Source organism: Rhinolophus ferrumequinum, chromosome 11 (assembly GCF_004115265.2).
Source record: "Rhinolophus ferrumequinum isolate MPI-CBG mRhiFer1 chromosome 11, mRhiFer1_v1.p, whole genome shotgun sequence".
NCBI lineage: Eukaryota > Metazoa > Chordata > Mammalia > Chiroptera > Rhinolophidae > Rhinolophus > Rhinolophus ferrumequinum.
This window is the reverse complement of record NC_046294.1, coordinates 965,210-983,775: the sequence shown is the minus strand read 5'-3', so window position 1 is coordinate 983,775 and position 18,566 is coordinate 965,210. Positions and strand designations below refer to the sequence as shown.

The 18,566-nt window shown below is 59.4% G+C and overlaps 1 protein-coding gene across 1 annotated transcript in view; it reads left to right on the top strand.

The window, feature by feature from the left end:
- Positions 1-722: 722 nt before the first annotated feature.
- Positions 723-18,566, top strand: part of MOB2 (MOB kinase activator 2) — a 60,776-nt gene continuing 42,932 nt past the window's right edge. Inside the window, exon 1 of the mRNA XM_033121094.1 lies at positions 723-852. Coding sequence (XP_032976985.1) covers positions 836-852 — 17 coding nt within the window. The 5' untranslated portion in view covers positions 723-835. The remainder of the gene's footprint in view (positions 853-18,566) is intronic.

Genomic DNA, 18,566 nt, shown 5'->3' with positions numbered 1-18,566 from the left:
CAGAAGCAGAAGCCCAAGCTGCTCTCTTCTCTTCCGGAGGCTTGTCCTTTCATTCGGGAGGGAAGCCTCCGCGGCGGACTTCAGGTTTATCTCATTGACCATACCATGTCTCTGGCCTCCTTCTGCAGCCAGCCAGGGAGGCTAGGATCGAAAGTTCCCACTTGCTGGTCCCTGCTACGGGGGACGGCAGGAGAGTAGGGCTCAGAATCACAGAAGAGGCCACTGTGAGCCGCGCAAGGTCTGAAAGTTCTCCATCTCGCCAACTCTCCGGGCAGCGCTGTGAGCTACCTAAAATCCGTCCATAAGGTGCTCTTCACCTTCGACCTTCCTGTTGATGGCAACTGAGGGCCCTGCCTGATACTTGAGACTTCTGAGGCTGGAGAGAAAGCGACGTGGCCGCAGGGCACCTGGGGGGGGGGGGAGGGCTGGAGGGGATCCTCGGAGAGTTGGGGAGGGCTGCTTCCCTCCGGCGCGAGGGGGCGGCCGGGGCGTGGGGGCACAGGGCCAGGGTGTCCGGGCGGCAGGGGACAGTCTGGGCGCAGAGGTCAGTCCCAGGGTGTGAGTGGACAGTGCGGGAGTGGGGGCACTGCCCGGGTGTGAGGGGACAGCACGGAGCCGGTTCCGGGAGGGTCGGGCAGGGCAGGCACCGAACCGGCTGGGCCGCCGGGACTACGATTCCCAGCAGGCGGCGCGCCGCGCGTCACTTCCGGCGGCGCCCGCGGCGCGCGTGTGGGAGTGAGCGAGTGAGTGTTTACTTCCGGCCGCTGCCGCTGCCGCCGCCGCGGGCTGAGGGCCGAGAGTGTCGGGCAGCGGGCGCGGCGGGCCCCGCGCAGCCATGGACTGGCTCATGGGGTGAGTCGGGCGGCCGGGCGGGAGGGCCGGGGTCGCGGGACGCGCCGCGGGGCGTGCGGCGGGCAGCACCGGTCAAGGGCATCCGGTGCGGGCGGAGCGGGCTGGGCCGGCGAGGGGCGTCTCCGCGGGGACCGGAGCGCGGCGCCGGGCCAGGAGCCGGTCGGGGCGCGGGGACCCGGCGCGGGGGGTCGGGGGCCGGGAGCGGGGAGCCGCCGCGCCCGGGAGCCGGCGCAGGTCACCGCGGCCACACCGCGCGGCCGAGGGTCGGGCGTCGGGGCTCGTCGCACGGGGAGCTGCTCTCGTGGGTCGCTGCGGGGAACTTGCGTCTGGAAGGAGTAACGTGAACCCCGGGAGAGAACAGTGTCTTAAAAACAGAGGGAAGAGAAGCAAAGCGGCCCCGCTTCGCTCCGCCGTGCGCTGGGTCGGGGGGAGAGCGGGACGGGCTCGGTGGGGTCGGGAGGCGGCGGGGGCGAGGCGCCGAGCTCGCCGCGGTGCGTCCCCCGCGGCGCGGGCCGCAGGGCGGGGTAGGAAGGAAGCGCCGCACCGGGAGCGGCGGGCTGGGCTCTTCCTCCCGTGGGCTTTGTGTTCAGCTCGCCGGGAACGAGAGAAACCAGGTGAAACGTCAGGGCGTCTTCAGAAAGTTGTTCGGGCCAAAGCGACTGTTCAAAACTTTCCTTTTTGAGGGACAAGAAGGGCAGGCCCTTTTCACCCAGTAGCGGGGTCCCCCGTCTATTCCTAGCTCTGATTTTAGCAGCCCCCCCTCCCCGGTCAGGCTCGTCAGGGGCTTGGGTGGGAGTGGGGCTGTGTCGCTGTTGGCCCCGGGCTCCGGGAAGGGCTCGCCTGGACGCTGAAGTCCTGGAAGGGAGGCGACAGGTCTGGGTACCTTTGGTTTCAGGGTCTGTCAGGCCCTTGCAGGAGGTAGGGCACAGTGGAGGGTGCTGTCGGACAACCAAGGATGTGGATGGGATCCTCCTTTGCCTGCAGGTTGGGGGGGAGTCCAGGGAAGGGGGACACCACGAGGGACAAGCAGCTTGAGGGATGCACTGAGGGGCCAGAGAGAAGTGCCCACTGTGGTGGGTGTGTGCGTGGAGCCAGAGTGCAGGGCTCAGCGCGGCGTGTGGGTGACGCGGGGACCAGTCCCAGGTCAGGCCAGCCCGGCTGGCTTCTTGCAGAGGCAGCACTGCCCCCCAGCCCTGCTGCTTGTCAGCTGTGTGTGTCACTTCAGGTGATCACGTCACCTCTCCAGACCTACTTGCTGTTTAGAAGCCGTCTGCAGAATGGAAATTGCGCTACCTGCAGTGAGGGGTTGTGGGAGGAGAAACTGAGGTGATGGAGAAAAATGTTTGCACAGCGCTTGGCACGTGTGTGTGTGTGTGTGTGTGTGTGTGTGTGTGTTGGCTGCTGTTAGCAGGGAGAAATGTTTGTAGGAGGCCTTTGTAGCCCACGGCCCGGCACCGGTAGTGGAGGGCAGACAGCTGTGTTTGCTTTGTTTCCAATGGTAGGTGCTTGCTTTCTGCCTGTATTGGGAGGACCTGTGTTGGAGGCAGGTGGCTTCGCAGGGAGCCTGTTTCAGGGAAGAAAGCTGTTGATTGGAGGCTTGAACTCACAGGGCTGGTGTGGGAAGGACCCACCTGTGGGCTGCGTGGCTGAGGGAGCAGCCGCTTGTACTGGTCTGTCCGTCAGGAGCAGGTACTCTGTGCCTGGAAAGTGACCAGCACTCCGTGTTGTAGACTGAGGGAGGTCTGTGCTGGATGGCCTCTACTGTCACCACTGTGAATATCCAGAAACTCACCGCACTTAGGCTTAGAAGGGACTGGTTCTCTTTGGCAACCAAGCAGTGGTCAGGGTCAGGTCGGCGGGGCACGTTCTGGGGCGCTGGTCCAGGTGCTGGAGGAGGACGCCTCTGAAGGGCCGCGGCTTGGAGCTGTTGCCGTCTGGCGGCGACACAATGGTCGGTTCCAGAAGGACACTGGAGCTCTCCGAAGGGTCAGGATGCAGTTTGGTTGTCTGTGTATGTTTTTAAGTTTAGTGGGCTGCGTATTGGGCCTCGTAAATCAGTCATGAGTTCTTTCATTCTTTCATAATTCTTTAACTGTGACCCCTGCCCTTTACAAAGAGTGGTACAGTTTCGGTTGTCGAGTACTCATCTTCCTCAAGAGCTTGTTCCCAAGGTGATGTCATAGGACAGTGAGCTGGGCGGGCCCACGTGCCCCTCTTACCCTCCCACACACTTACTGAGTGTCTGCTCTTAAACGGAAGAGGCTGAGGCCTGGACCAACAGCCGCACAGACCCCAGACTCTCCCTCTCTGGTCTCCCACTCTGGCCCACTCCCCAGGAGCCCGCCCTCCCGCACGGAGGGCCAGCCCGCGGTGAGTGAAGGAGCTTGCAGGGCTGGACCCTTCGTGTGTTCAGTGCTGGGGTGTGACTAGGCCATTAGTCCTTTACCTGGGTTTCAGCCTGGCAGGCATCGGGAAATGTGTTTTTTACTCTTTCTTGCTGGTTTTAGTTATGCACACCATTCAGTGTCAACCAGGTGGTTTGGAATATGACTTTCTTTCTTATGTTTTAAGTGTTGTTTGTTCTTTTCTAAGAAAGCGTTTCTTTGCATCACTTCATCTCAAGTGACAGAGCATGGACTGGACTGCAGTGGCAAATAATGGTCCCTTCTTCCCCTGTGTCACTGTCATAGCCAGAATGTTTTACAGACGTGCCAGTGAAACCATCTCCCTGTCACTGAAAGGGCTTTGCTGAGTAATGTGGCGGCCTTATCGTCAGCTCGCCCTGCTGCTTTCAGGAAAGGGAGGTCCTGCAGGAAACCTGCTCGGAAGCCAGAAATAACGCCAGCATGTCGGGACTTGCTGCTGGAGTCTGCTGGCACTTATTTGGGCAAGAGTTTTGCGATGTGTAGCTTGTGTCCGTGCGTTTCATTGCACGTTTGTTTTCTCTGCTTGCATTGAGCTGGCCGTTGAAGTAGGTGTATAGTAATTTCCTCGTCACAGGGGGTCACCACTGCTTGTGTCGTGAGCCTCTTTAGTCCTTGGCTCTCCATTCTGGACAGCCGATGACATGGCAGCAGCCTTGCCAGTGGGAAAGAAGCCAGCCCCAGAGGAAGGAGAGGCGGCAGGAGCTAGGTCAGGTCCCAGGAGGTCTGCGACGACATGAGGGCCTCCTGTGCAGGGTTTGTAGTTGGGGGAAGACTGGTGTCTTGTCCTCGGGGCAACGGGCATTGTGAGCAGACAAGGAAAGTGCAGTTTAAATTTTACCCAACAGAGTGCAATCCAGAAGCTTCCCAGCCTCTGGGAATGCAGAAGAGGAAACGCTCTTCCTCCCTCCTCTGACTGGTGGGAGCACATGGGCCCCTGGGTGGGGCTGTGGGTGAGGTTTGCAGGGATGTGCCCGTTCTCCATTCTGGGCCCGCAGCCTGGGGTCCCCTTCCTTGGGCCACATGGTGCCTTGACAGCAGCACCCTCCTGCCCTTCTCCGAGCAGCAGATGAGGTGGGGTGCAGAGCTTCCTGGACCCACAGTGTTGGCGATGGAATGTCAGCACAGAGCTGGGCCAGTGGAGCTCTTGGCCTGGTGACAGTGTTTGCCAACTGTCCGCGGGCTTTCTGGCCTGTGCCGCTCTGCCTTCAGGAATCCTGTGTGGTGAAGGAGAAACCCTGGTGCCCGCATCCATGTACCTTCGTCCACGGGTGTTTGAGGGGTGGCGATGGCTTTTTTTTTTTAAATTGGGGAACAGTGTGTACTTCCAGGACTTTTTCCAAGTCAAGTTGTTGTCCTTTCAGTCTTAGTTGTGGAGGGCGCAGCTCAGCTCCAGGTCCAGTTGCTGTTTTTCTAGTTGCAGGGGGCGCAGTCCACCATCCTGCCCACCATCCCTTGTGGAATCGAACCGGCAACCTTGTGGTGAGAGCCCGCGCTCCAACCAGCTGAGCCCTCTGGCCACCCCGGAGCTGAGCGGCAGCTCATGGACTTCATTCTAGTTGCGGAGGGCGCAGCTCGCTGGCCCACCTGGGAATCGAACTGGCAGCCCCGTTGCCCAGAGCTCACGCTCTAACCAACTGAGCCACCCGTCCACCTGGCTTTTTTTTTTAATCTATTTTTATTAGTTTCAGGTGTATAAAGCAGCATACTAGTTAGACCTTTAAACCCCTCATAAAGTGATAACCCACCCCGAAGCTGCTACCCCTGACATCTTACATAACTGTTACAATACCATGGACTACGTTGTGCTCCACATCCCGTGACTGTGTGTCCCTATATATGTAGTTATAGTTGACATTCAGTGTGATTCTACTTCTCTTCAGGTGTATAGCGCAGTGGTCAGGCATCTCCTCCGTCTGTGACGTGGTCCCCCTGATCAGCCCAGTGCCCGTCTGGCACCTTACGTGATCTTGACCGCATTGGTGATTGTATTCCCCGTACTGCAGCAGTTATCAATTTGTATTTAAAGCCTTCAGGTTTTCACCCTGCCCCCGACTCCTTTCCCATCCATCACCCTGATAGATCTAGTACCTAGCTGGCACCATGCCTAGTTATTACAATATTGTTGACTATATTCCTTATGCTATAACCTACGTCCCTGTGACTACTGTGTGTGAAACGACCAATTTGTTCTTAATCCCTTCCGCTTTCACCCATCCTTAGCCCCACTCCCATCTTAGAGAAGCCACTCTAAGAGTCCTTGTAATACTGGTTTGGCGGTGATGAACTCCTTCAGCTTTTTCTTGTCTGGGAAGCTCCTTATCTGTCCTTCAATTCTAAATGGTAGCCTTGCTGGGTAGAGCAATCTTGGTTGTTGCTTTTCATCACTTGGTATATTTCCTGCCACTCCCTTCCTACCTGCAAAGTTTCTGTTGAGAAGTCAGCTGACAGTCTTATGGGGGCTCCCTTGTAGGTAACTAACTGCTTTTCTCTTGTTGCTTTTGAGAGTCTCTCTATGTCTTTAACCTTTGGCATTTTAATTATGATGTGTCTTGGTGTGGGCCTCTTGTTGGGGACTCTCTGTGCTTCCTGCGCTTGCATGTCCATTTCCTTCACCAGGTTAGGGAAGTTTTCTGTCATTATTTCTTCAAATAGGTTTTCAATTCCTTGCTCTCTCTCTCCTTCTGGTACCCCTATAATGTGAAAGTTGGTGTGCTTGATATTGTCCCAGAGGCCCCTTAAAGTCTCCTCAATTTTTTGGATTTTTTTTTCTTTTTCCTGTTCTGGTTGGGTGTTTTCTGCTACCTTATCTTCTACATCGCTGGTTGGATCCTCTGCTCCATCTCATCTGTTGATTCCCTGTAATACATTCTTCATTTCCATTATTGTATCTTTTATTTCTGACTGGTTCTTTTTCATGGTTTCCATCTCCATTTTTATTCTTCCCATTTCCCTACTGAAGTTCTCCCTGAGGTCACTGAGCAGCCTTCTAACCGGTGGTTAGAACTCTGTGTCTGGGAGATCGCTTGTCTCCATTTCGCTTGGTCCTTTTCCTGGAGCTTTGTTCTGTTCTGTTATTTGGGGCATGTTTCTTTGTCTCCTCGTTTTGGCTGCCTCCCTGTGTTGGTTTCTATGTAGTAAGTAGGGCTGCTGTGTCTTCTGGTCTTAGTAAAGCGGCCTTATGTAGTAGGTGTGCTGTGGGGCTCAGTGGCACAGTCTTTCTGGTCACCTGAGCCACATGCTCCAGGGGTGTCCCTTGTGTGGGTTGCGTGTGCCCTCCTCTTGTAGTTGAGCCCTTGGTTGATAACTGCACATCAATGGGAGGGACTGACCCTTGGGCTCACTGGTTGTGAGGACTGGCCTTGACCACAGTGGAGGACTTGTTGTGCAGGGGCTGACCCCACAGAGCAGGATCTGCCTCAGCAGGGCTCTGGTGCCTGCCCAATCCGCCCCTTGGGTGTGTTGTTCTAGGAGGCGACTGGGTGATGCTCCAGCTCGTTTTGAAGCTGGCTATTGGGGGCACCAGCCCCAGGACCACCTAGGAGGGGATCCGCTGTAGGTCCACTTCAGCCACAGCCCGTGTCCCACCTGGGGTCACCTAGCGGGAGCCAGAAAGAAATCCACAGGTATCTGCCGCCCGTGCTGTGCTTGGAAGTGCCTTGAGAGGCCAGGCCGCGAACCAAGGTCGGCTACCGCTAGTGTCGGGCTTAGGGCTGCTCAGCCAGAGGTGCAGGACATGCTCAAGCCAGATGCTGCTTGTCTGGGTTCTCTGGACCTTTGAGAGACCCTAGGAAAGTCTGTATCTTGAGCCGAGGCAGGCGGTGTGCACGGAAAAGCCACTGGAAGCAGCCTGGGTGCCTGAAAGTTGGGCGGGGTGGGGTCTCAAATCGCCAGGACGAGGTGAGCGAACTGCGGAGATTCAGAAATGGCGGCCGTCTGTGCTCGCACAGTGGGAAGGGGGAGGGCTCGACAAAGGAACAGTGGCCTCTGCCAGCTCCCCCGTCCATGGGAAAGCCGCCTCTCCAGCCCCCATCCGAAGCCAGACAACTCAGTTCCCCACCATTTGCCCCTGCTGGCCCTCCAGCCGCTGCCCCAGCGCTGGCGCCCGGAGCGAGTGGTTCCGTTGGTGGTGAGTCCGCACGGGGCCCCTGTAGGAGGAGCGCCTGGGAGTGCAGGCCCTGTCGCCTCAGCCGCGGTCGCTGCTGGTTTTCACAGCTGAGAATTATGGGGACCTCTCTCCTCGGCACTGGAACCCTGGGCTGCGGCTGGGACCTCTCACTCCTCTAAGGGGTGGGGGGACCCCCACAGCCGAAATATCCCACCCGGTCTTTATGGTCCCACGTGGGTGTGGGACCGGCCCGTGCCGTGTCTCTGACCTTCCGACCAGCCCGTAGTTGAAAGGCTTCAGTTCAGCTTGATTTTAGGCGATTCTCAATAATGGTGGTTTTGTAGATTGGCTGGAACTTTGATGTGGTTGTGAGAGAAGGTCACAGCATTTACCTGCCGCGCCATCTTGGTTGTCGATGGCTCTGTTTTTCCTGGCACTTGGCCTCGCGGGAGGGTGTCGCTGGTGGCTGACAGCCGGATCTGATTATGGGGAGACCCAGACTGAACTCGCCCGAGTCTCTAGGCTTTTTTTATCAGTCTCATTGAGGTATAATTTACATACCACAAAGTTTACTGGCTTTAAGTGTACAATTAAGTAATTTTTAGTGAAATTACAGCGTTGTGTAACCATCGCCAGGGTTTAATTTGAGAACATTGTCATCATCCCCAAAAGAACCCGGGTGCCCATCAGCAGTCACTCCCATTCCCGCCCCCAGCCCTGGGCACCCTCTCATTTACTTTCTGTGTGGGGAGGTTTGCCTCTTCTGGGCATTTCGTGTAAGTGGAATCACAACATGTGGTCTTTTGTGAGTGGTTCACTTAGTGTCACGTTTTAAAAGTGCATCGTGTCACTGCATGTGTCAACTGTCTGTCCTTTTTATTGCTGAGTGCTGCTCCATTTATGGAGCCGTGCATACTCGTGCTTGGCTTGTCCGTGGACGTCTGCGTGATCCCTGCTGCTTGTCGATCGGGAGCAGTGCTGCTGTGACCCGGCCTTTTCTGGCAGAGAGTGGGGCCACGTCCTCAGTTGCGGAGATCTCCAGGGCCCGACCTCCGTCCCTGTCTGTCGTGGTCCCCACCCTGTGCCAGCGATCAGAGCTCCAAGATGAGAAGACACAGCTTCTGCGTTCTCAGGCTGAGGGAGAGGCTGGACGCTGCGATGAACGAGGTGGAGCCAGCGGCTCGCAGCACGGAGCTCAGCGTGGTGTCGGGGAGCATGCACAGGGATTCTCCAGGTGGAATGGAGGCCGAGACTGCGGCGAGAACAGGCATGGGCGTGTGCAGGGCACAGAGGCATGAGCGCAGAATCTGCCCTCCAGCCTGTGGCCCCGGGGAAGCGGTGGCTTGGGGAACACTTCCAGGAGCAGCCACTGCCACAGGGGCTCCACCCAGGCCGTCCTGTGGGCCTGGGTTTGCCCTGGTGCTGCCTGGGGCCGTGTTGCATTCAGACCCCTACAGAGAGCAGAGGCGACGGGAGCCCTTGGTCACCAGCGCCTGCTCCTGGACACCCAGCAGCATGTTTTCTCGTTTGCCCTCCTGCTTGGAGTGTCTACTGGGAGCCCTTGCACCAAGCGTCCTTGAAGCTGTGCTGCTGGCGGGAGACAAGCAGGATGTGAGAGGCTCTGCCAGGCAGTGCACAGGGGGCTTCGGTGTGTGTGGGGTGGGGAAAGGGGGGAGGTGCGGCTGTGGTGGGCGGGGCTGTGGGGGGGGCCCCCTTGCCCTGGCCTGTGCTTTTGACATGAGCCACAGCCCCTGAGCGCTGTGCTTGGCCCTCGTCAGCCTCCTCTCGCTTCTAGCCTTTGTCCTGGTGTTCTCGCCACCAAGAGTCACCGCCTGGTGCCTGCTTCCCAGTCCTCTTCTCCAGGATCCTGGAAAAGCCCCCCCACATGGGGGCTGGCCACCGACCTTGTCCAGAGCTAGTGGTGGCTTGGGAGGGGTTCCCTTGGTGCACGAGGCGGCTGTCAGCTCCACAGCACGCTTTGGGAGGAAGCCATGGCCTCTGCTGTGCCCGCCTGGTTTGGGGACGTGGGTACTGGAGGCCACCCCGGTGGGGACCCCAGTGGCGGTGTTCCTGTTGTCCCAGCATTTCCTGTCATCCGTGCAGCGCCCCTGGAAACTGAGACTCGCCCACACCCCACACCCTTGGTGTCGTGCACACGCTTGCAGGGCACGTGCGACGCTGAACCTAGGTGTGGTGGCTTCGGCAAGATGCCCTCTGTGCTGGTGTTCGGCCTGTGACTCGGGGAGGTGGTCGTGGTCCCCGACGGTGACTTCTGGGTCCTGTTCTTCCTGCTGTGTGGGCCCAGCCGGGAAGAGGAGGTGGTGCGTGCTGCTCCTGTCTGCCTGGCAGGGCTCCCTCAGCCTCTGTCCTTGTGGTGTCCGTGTGTCCTTCCCACAGGACTTCTCCTGGAGGGGGCACACCGCTGGTGCCCCGGCCTCTGCAGGACGGGGCCTGGAACGTGGACGTAGGAGGGCTTGAAACCCCAGGATAAAGTATGATGCTTAAAGAGAAGAGGGGGCGGCGGTTGGCAGGGCGTCATGGCCACGTGTGAGCCGGGGTACTGTTTTGAGTGGATGGAACCACATGGCTTTTGGCTGTGCTGCATTCGTGTTGTCACCCCCTGCTTCCTCGTCTTTGTGCCAGTGCAGCTGAGGTGTACAATTGCTGGGGTGGGGTATCCAGGCCGTCCCGACCTGCAGTGTTTGCGAATACATCCCAGGCATTACGTGGGGTATAGGTACCACTCTCACCTTTTTGCTTGTTGGGAAAGTTGCTGCTATATTGGGTCGCGGGGGAGGCGATTTTTGGTCAGTGTTTGGTGTGTGTGAAGGCAGACTGCTCCCACAGAGGCACACGGCTGCCCGGTCGGGGAGCGAGCTGGAGAGCAGGCGGGGTCCTGGTGCCCCGCAGTCTTTCCCCTGGGGTAGAGAAACTCCTCCCCTCCAGCTTTCGCACTGGGCTGGCCCCGGGCCAGCAGACTGCTCCCCCAGAGTCTGGCGCCCCCTGGAGCCCCCCCTCCCCCCTGTTTGGCCTGCATTGCACCCATTGAATGCCCAGCCCCCACTCTGCCCCAGACTGTGGGAAGGATGCCGGTGCCAGGTGGCTCCACGGGAGCCAGATGTCTGAACCCCTGGGCAGGCCTGGCAGTGAGCTCAGGGGTGTGAGATGAGCTCGGGTGCGGCTGGTCTGTGTCAGGTCTAATTATGTGCAGCCCTTGCTCGGGGCGCTGCTGGCGGGGAGCTGCACCGGGGCCTCCAGCACCGGGGCCTCCAGCACGCCTCGAGGGCCTGCTGCAGTGGGTCCTGGGGCACGTGCGCTGAGGCAGCTTGTCGTGAAAGTGCTGCGGGGTACAGAGTGTGAGCCGAGGCGCCGACTTCTGACATGTGGGTGCCCACTTGCCCGGGCACCGTTCTGAGCCCTCAGCGAGCTGCTGCCATCTGCTGAAGGCGGGCAAGGGGTAAGGGTGGGCATGTGGCAGTGGGCGGGATGCCAGGCAGGAGCGGGATGGCCATTTTTTATTTCGGGGTTCTAGAAGGCTCTTTGAGATGTCATTTGAGCTCAGACCTGGAAAGGTGATGGAACTTGGGGGGTGGGGGTGGTGGTTAGTTGTTGCATTCTAGAAAGAAGACTGTCCCCCCATATCACCCAAGGACTCGTGAATTTTTATTCATCCGGTATTTTACCATCGATTATAGTCTTTCGGTGACTGGATTGTCCCAAATTTAACCAGTGGGAGCTCATTTAAATTGTCTCCTGGTCACTGGGTAAGGGGGGAGCAAACCCTAGAAGGGAGCAGGAGCAGATGAACCTCACAAATACTGTGTTGACGGCCACTAAGGAAAAGAACGCCTGGGCTCCGCTACGACGGCGTCCGTGTGGGAGCGCACATGCGTGTGCAAATGTTGGGATGGATTCTGAGGACAGAGGCCAGGCAGGGCTGCATTCTGAGGAGCATTGCCTCGTGGAGTCGCGTGTGTTCAAATAAACATAATGCAGCAGTGTCCTGAGTAACAGGGTTTGATGTTAAAAAGACACAGAATGAAGTTAGGAAGCCTCTGGAATGTCAGGCTGCCAGTGTCCCTGCGCTCGTAGCCGTTGCCCGGCTCTGCTTTGGACCCCGTGTGCGGAGCCTGCTGGAGTGGCCCTGTCAGCCCGCAGCGCGCCCAGCCTCGCCAGGCGGCCAGCGGGCAGCGGCGTGGGCAGCGGCGTGGGCGCGTGGCCTGGGTGCAGGTGTGGGGCCCACATCGGCCCTGGCGGCTCGCGCGCTGGGCCCCACCCCGCCGGCTTTGCAGTTTGCCCGGTGGGGGCTTGGGGACGTGTCTTTGCTGCAAAATCAACCCCAGAACTCACAGGCTCCAGACGAGGACCAGGGCCTCTCGTGGTGGAATTGGAGCCTCAGTTCCCCCACGCAGCCTCTCTCCGCGTGGGCTCACACCGGTCCAGAGCAGGGCCGTCAGCTTGTTGGCCTCAGGACCCCGTGACCTTCTGAAAAACTACACGGTCTGGATGGGTTGTGACTATCGGTATTTACCATTTTAGAAATGACGAAAATTCTTTAATTCACTTAAAAAGGACAATAAAGTCAGCATATGTTGACATAATATTTTAAAATTAAAAACTGTATTTTGCAGAGGAAGAACAAGGGGGAAGGACGGCATTATGTTTGCAGCTCTCAGGAGCGGGACCCTTACGTGTGCTCGTGCCCATCCTCTGTGATTTGGGGGTCACGTAACTTCTGGAAAGCCCTGTGTACACTGGGGAGCGCATGGGCGCGAAAGACCAGTGACGTCTTCCTGTTATTATGAGGGGGTTCTTTGAGGCCCCCAAAAGGTTCTTGGGGAGCCCTGGGGCCCCTGGACCACACTTGGGACACGTGGCTCTAGGCTCCCGACGTGGCCTCGCTCCAGCAGCAGAGCCGCAGAGGAAGCTGCCGGAAGCCGAGCGTTCCTCCTGCCGCTGCCCGTTATCAGACGAGTCCCACAGCTGCGCTGCCTCTCCGTGCAGGGGTCTCACCTGGTGGGGAGGGGAGCGTTGCAGACAGACGGACACGGGCGGGGACACTGGGTCTGCTGTCACCGTGAGTCTGTGTCCATGTTAACGCAGCCTCTCAGCAGGTGGCAGGTGAGGTGGCCCAGGTGCGCTGACCTTTCTGCACAGAAGGCGCCGCGTGGCTTAGGGTTTGAAGGCCGACTCCGCAGCTTCACTACACAACATGTGTCACCTCCCCGGGCCTCGGTTTCCTCCTCTGCTGAGTGAGTTGGGTTTTCGTGCAGGTGACTGTGGGTTCTGTGGGCAGCCTGAGCGCCCGGCAGTTGTGGAGGGGGCCCTCGTCCCTCCCAGGGTGACATGGGGCTTGGCACTAGCCGGGGGTCAGGGGGGGCACTCATTTCCGTTTGTAATTCCCTGTTGGAAACAGCCGGGGGCAGTTGTCCCTGTCCTCCCCTCCCCCACACACAGTGTTTGCCAGGTTGCCAGCGTGGCGGTGGCAGGAGGGGCAGGTGGCGGTGGCGAGGCCGCCTGTGGGTCAGGTGCTCTGTGCTCCTCTCCCGCCCCCAGCCGCCTTCCCTCTCTGTCCTCACTGACAGCTCACTGTCTGGCTGTCGTCTGCATGTCACTTCACATTGTCACTGTCACCTGTTTCCTGCTCTTAGATGCTGCTGGCATGCAGGATGAGCCCTTGTGTTCTGGGCTGGGATACACTGGGGAACCGTGTGTTTTGGGGGCCACCTGGGGGCCGGACCCAGAGCCACCAGAGCAGATGCACGTGTTTGTTCCTAATGGCTGAGTCCTTTTGAGCCAGTGCGGTGTCATCTCTGAGGCCCTGGGAGGGGCAGGAGCACAGGAGCCGTTGGTGCCGGGCCAGCGTGCGGGGCAGGCGTGGGGAGGTCGAGGCAGACTGGATGCCCAGAGCCTCCTTGGAAGGACTCCGAAATGTCAGGTGAAACGCTGAAGGATTTCGCGGTGTAGCAGCAGTGACATTCATTCGCTCGCCCACTGCGTGTCGTTTGTGTCAGCAGCTGGCGTGCCATTAGGGAGCACACAGAGCCCCTGCTCCCGTGGGACCCGGTCTCACCTGTCCCTTGTAGGAGGCGGATAAGCGCAGGAGGCCCAGCGGCACCGGCACTCTTCACCTGCAGTGAGCTGCCTGGGGCGGGCGGCGCTGGGGGCAACCACCCCAGGGACTTCCCTGTCATTGGTCCTGAGGCTGTCTCCTGGGCGCAGGGCGTTTCCTCAGCGAGGCTGAGGGGCCTGGGGTTCCATAGGGGGCCTGCAGGGCCTTCCTGCGGCCAGAGCACCTCCTGAGAGGTTCTGCCACTCGCGTGCCGACGGCTGGCGCAGCTCATCTCACACCTCGTTGCCAGCTGCCTGTTGGGCCTTTATGGACGAGTCTGCCATGTGCACAGGCCAGGCAGGGCGGCTGCCAGTGTGCAGGGCCAGGCCTCCTCTGCAGAGCCATGTGCCTGGGCTCTGTCTATTGTTAGGGTATTGGCCCGGAGCGGGGAGATTGTAGAGCCTTTTCTTAAAGAGACAGACACTGGGGCGGTGCGGGAACCGGCCGAGGGGAGGCCGTCTCCGTGGGCCCGGCTGGCTATTTCCCGCGGGCGTTTGCATTCACGCTGCTGCCCGGCTCTCGTGTGTGCTCGTGCCTGGGACCCGCCCAGGGAGCCCAGAGGGGTCAGGGGCCAGGTGTGCCCCAGGACACCGAGGGGAGCCATGGGACAGTGACCGCAGTGGGGGACGGGGGGTGTCTGGGCCCATAGAGCCGCACGACCTCAGTTTGGTGGCTCTGTGCCTGCCCTTGTCCTTCCTGTTGGGTGAGGAGTGATCGGTTCGTCATCTGTGTTTTCTCTTCCACCCTTTCCCACCATCACCACCTTCCCCTCCCCGCCCCCCACACCGATCAGAACTGTGTGACCATTTAGTCCTTTTGGTCGGGAAGGAATTCAGTTCACGCTGACACGGGGACCTGCTCAGGAACCCCTGTTGCGGGCGAATGGAGAGTCCAGAGCAGTGTTTCCCAAAGTGCCTCTCAAGGACCACGGGTCCTCTGATGCCCGGATGAGCTGGGGCAGCCGTGGATGAAGTCCGGTCCTCCTGGAGGCCGAGTGCACGGCAGTAGCTTAGGGCTCTGAGCAATCCGAGTAAGCCGACGCTGGTAACTACCTGACCAGCGGCTCACACGCCCTGGCCTCTGCCGCCTGTTGTGCCCACGGGACACTCACCTTACTCGCCCTCTTCCCACTCTGACTGCCTTTGTTCTCTTAGCTGTTGGAGGCAATGAATGAACAGAAAAGAAATGAAAGGTCGAGGGTCACCCACAGGCTGTGCTTCCGTCTGTTCACCCCCCTTCCCCTCATTGCTGCTGGGGTGCAGTGAGGAACCGTCCCCCGAGGACCTGGTATCCTCTTTCCAGAAGTGCGTTTACTTCTTGCCCCCAATGGTGGCATCTGCGCACTCAGTGACATTGCTCCATTGTCCTGGACGACCAACATGGCCAGGGGCCGGGGGACCTCGGGTGCACAGGGCCTGAGGCCACTGTGCCTTTCCTGAGTAACCAACATGGGGTGTAGCCGGGGGCCGCTGCCTCAGCGGGAGAGCAGAGCTGGCAGCGCTGTTTCCTGGGATGGCGCTCCTTGCACGAGAGGGTGTTTTCTGCCGGCTGCCTTCCTGTGCCCTGCTCGCTGAGCCGAAATGGTCACCTGTGCATCCTTTTCGGGCGGGCTTCGTCTCCTCTCCCCAGACCCACTGGTAGCCTCTGCGTACCTGGTGTGGCCAGGGCAGGAGAAGACAGGCCTAGGGCACCCGAACCTGCCTGTGGTCGCCGGCCACGGTGAGTGCTCGCTGTGGGGCGTCCACCCTGCAGGCACTGGTCCCCAGAGGGGCACTGGCAGGGAGGCCTGGGTGCCCACGGGGCGTGCCATCTGCAAGTCAGGCAGTCACGGGGTCGTGACTGCTCTCCGAGGCTCGGCACCCAGATCTGGGAAGGGGGCTCACAGCCCCTGCACTGCAGAGTGGTTTTGGCTGGGATATGGTTTCTGGAAGGTACCTGGTGTGTGGCAGCTGTGCCATCATCGCAGTCGGGTTTACCAGTGCCAGGGACACTGCTGTGCGTAAGCCCCCAGGAGCGCGGGAGTGCGTCTTGTGGGTCATGGCTGTGAGCACGCAGGCCGCCCCTGCTGCCTCCCTGCCCGGCCTGCGCCACCCCCTGGGGAACAGGGCACCCACTGCCGTGACCAGAGGGCACTGGTGTCCGGCTGGGGCTTTGGGCCTCGGCGTGCTGTTTGCCATGCACTATGTAGCCTGACGCTCACTCCGACGCTGGTGGAGTGGAGGCCCAGGCCGTTCTCTGGACGTGGCCACGGTGGGCAGGGGCTTAGAAAAGCATTGTGATGAAAACCCTTGTTTTTAGCACATTCTGTGGTTCCTGCGGGGAAGGCCTCCTACCTGTTTGGCTGAAGAAATGCTCGGCTCAGCTGGGCTCAGCTGACTTCTGCCGTGAGTTCCTGGCATTTGTAATTTGAGTAAAAATAAATGTGTCATCTTGTGGTGACCTCGCTGGCTTCAGTGTACTTCCTCCAAGGCCAACGGGTGGGCGAGTCCCACCTCATGTTTTGCTGTGACCCCCCTGGGAGGGGTCCTGCAGAGCCAGGCCGGGCGTGGGGGCAGCTGTGCTTCCTGTCGCGTGCTGGTTCTTCTCACACACTGCCTCCTTCGCACCGCCCCGTGTAGAGGAGCATTTGTGGTTTCTGGCCCCTGGGGCTGAATCTCCTGAGGTGGCTGTGTGAGGGCCCAGCCCTGCCGCCCGGACGCGGAGCCCTTGTGGAGCTCACATCCGTCACACACACTGGATTGCCAGCCTGCGCCGTGGGGCCGGGCGGCAGGACTGGGACCTGTGGGGCCCCACAGCGGACGTCCATGCACAGAGCACAGTGTGGACTCAGGAGGCCGCCTCGCGGGCACTGGGGCCTGGGCCGCCCCCGCCCAGCAGGCTCCTCCCTCCTGCGCTGCCTGCTCAGGGCCGTTGGCAGCGGCATTTGCCTCCCAGGTGGAGACCTCGGTGTACTGCGCTCCGTGGGGACACCGAGCCGGGCTTTTTCTGGAAGGTGCAGCTAGGTGTGCTCATTGTCCTGTTCCAAGCAGATGGGCTGGGTGAGCCCTGAGGGTGGTGTTGGGGCGACCCCTGGGCTGGGGGTCTGCTGTCCAAGTCTACCCACTCGCGTCTGCCCCCTTTTGTGAGCAGCGTTCTTTGCTCCGGTCAGCACAGCAAGTACCGAGGGACGGGCTGGCTAGGAGCTGGCGTTGGTGGGAGTGCACGTGGGGGTCAGTGGCCGCAGGCCCGTCTGCAGCAGCTGTGTGACCACAGGCCCCAAGTCTCAGTCTCCACCTGTGTGTGGGGACGTGGTCCCTCCTGCAGGCCATCATACCCTGGTGTCTGCCTCCCAGGGGCAGTTGGCCCTGTTTTGCCGGCAGTGGCGGCCACATCATAGGAGCAGGCAGTGCGGTGAGGGGCTTGGTGACTGATGCCTCCAAGGGTCCCGGCCCCGGCCCTGTGCTGACCAGGTGGGGGGTGCAGCGCACGGCTTGTGCGTCGGCATTTGTTGGCCTCCGGGAACTGGCACCTGCAGCCGTCGGGCCTGCTGCCCCCTGGGGAGGAGGCCATAGGGACAGATGGTCAGACTAGGGCCGGGGTCGGGCCAGCACCGGGCCTGGCCTGCGGGCTTTGAGGCGGCTCTGGTGTGTTGTTTTCAGCTTGATGGCTCAGATGTAGGATCGGGACGTGGCACCAGCAGGTGGCCCCACCCATCCCATTGGTGCTTTCGTCTGCTTTTTTCCTGGTAACACAGTGGAAGGGAGAGAGTTGGAGCCACTCCTGCTCTCTGAGACCCGGGTGTTCCTGCTGGGAGCTGTTCACAGGCAGCTCTGCAGTTTCCTCTGTCATTTCTCTCCCAGAAGTCTGATTTTTAATGAAAATAAACCATCCTCTGAAATGACGTTTGTCGGGGTCTGGGGTGAAGACTACGCTCTTTGGCCTGTGTGGCTGGGCCTGCAGCACATGCGGGGAGGCCGTGTCCTGGCTGCTCACACACCCCATGGTTCCGGCTGCAGGACCTGGCTCAGAAGCTCATCACAGGCTGCATGAGCGCATCAGGGCCCCAGCTTTGCGGGGCTCCTGGGTCCCCAAGCTCTCCAGACGCGGGCACCCGGGGCTGGGACTGGGGCTGAGGCATTTGTCCTTATCATTGACTCAGATCTTCCACAGAAAACCAGAGAGCTGACTGTGTCCTAGTCCTGCACAAAAGGCCCTGCAGACCCCCATGCCTGTGGGATGAAGCCCAAGTCTTCCCTCTCCCTCCCACGCCCACCCCTGGTCGCCTGTTGCTCTGCAGCCTGGTCAGCACTTGATGTGCCCTGTTGGCCAGGACACCTGACCTGTGCTCACGCTGCCTCCCGTCTGCCCAGCTGATGCCTGTGTGGCTTCGCTGATCATGAACTCGAGAGCGTCTGGGCTCCAGACTCAGCACCCAGACACAAACAGCGTGAGGGCGGAGCTTCCCAGGCGTCTCACAGGTGCTCCGTCTGTCTGTCAGAAAGAGAAATGCAGAAAATAACCCATTTATAACAGCATCAAAAAGAACAGAATACTTCGGAATAAATTGAGCCAGAAAAGATCTCTTCACTGAAATCTAGAAGGTACTGATGAAAGAAATCGAAGACAGAGATGAGTGGAAAGAGATTCTGTGCTCATGGATGAGAAGAGTTAATGTCGAAGGTCCTGCGGCCCCAGGAATCCTACAGGTTCAGTGCAGTCCTATCAAAATCGCACTTTTCACAGAACTAGAACATACAATCCTCAGATTTGTCGGGAACGACAAGAGACCCCCAAAGCACTCCTGAGAGAGAAGAGCAAAGCTGGGGGCATCACACATCCTGATACAAACTATGCTACAAAGCTGTAGTCATCAAAACAGCATGGTACTGGCAGGAACTAACACACAGGTCAATGGATCAGAATCGAGAGCCCAGAAGTAAACCCCGGCATAAGTGGTCAATTCATTTACGACAGAGGAGCCAAGAATACACAGTGGGGAAAGGAGCGTCTCTTCAATAAATGGTGCTGGAGAGACTGGACAGTCACGTGCAAAAGAAGGAACTGGACCACTGTCTGACACCACTCACGGGAG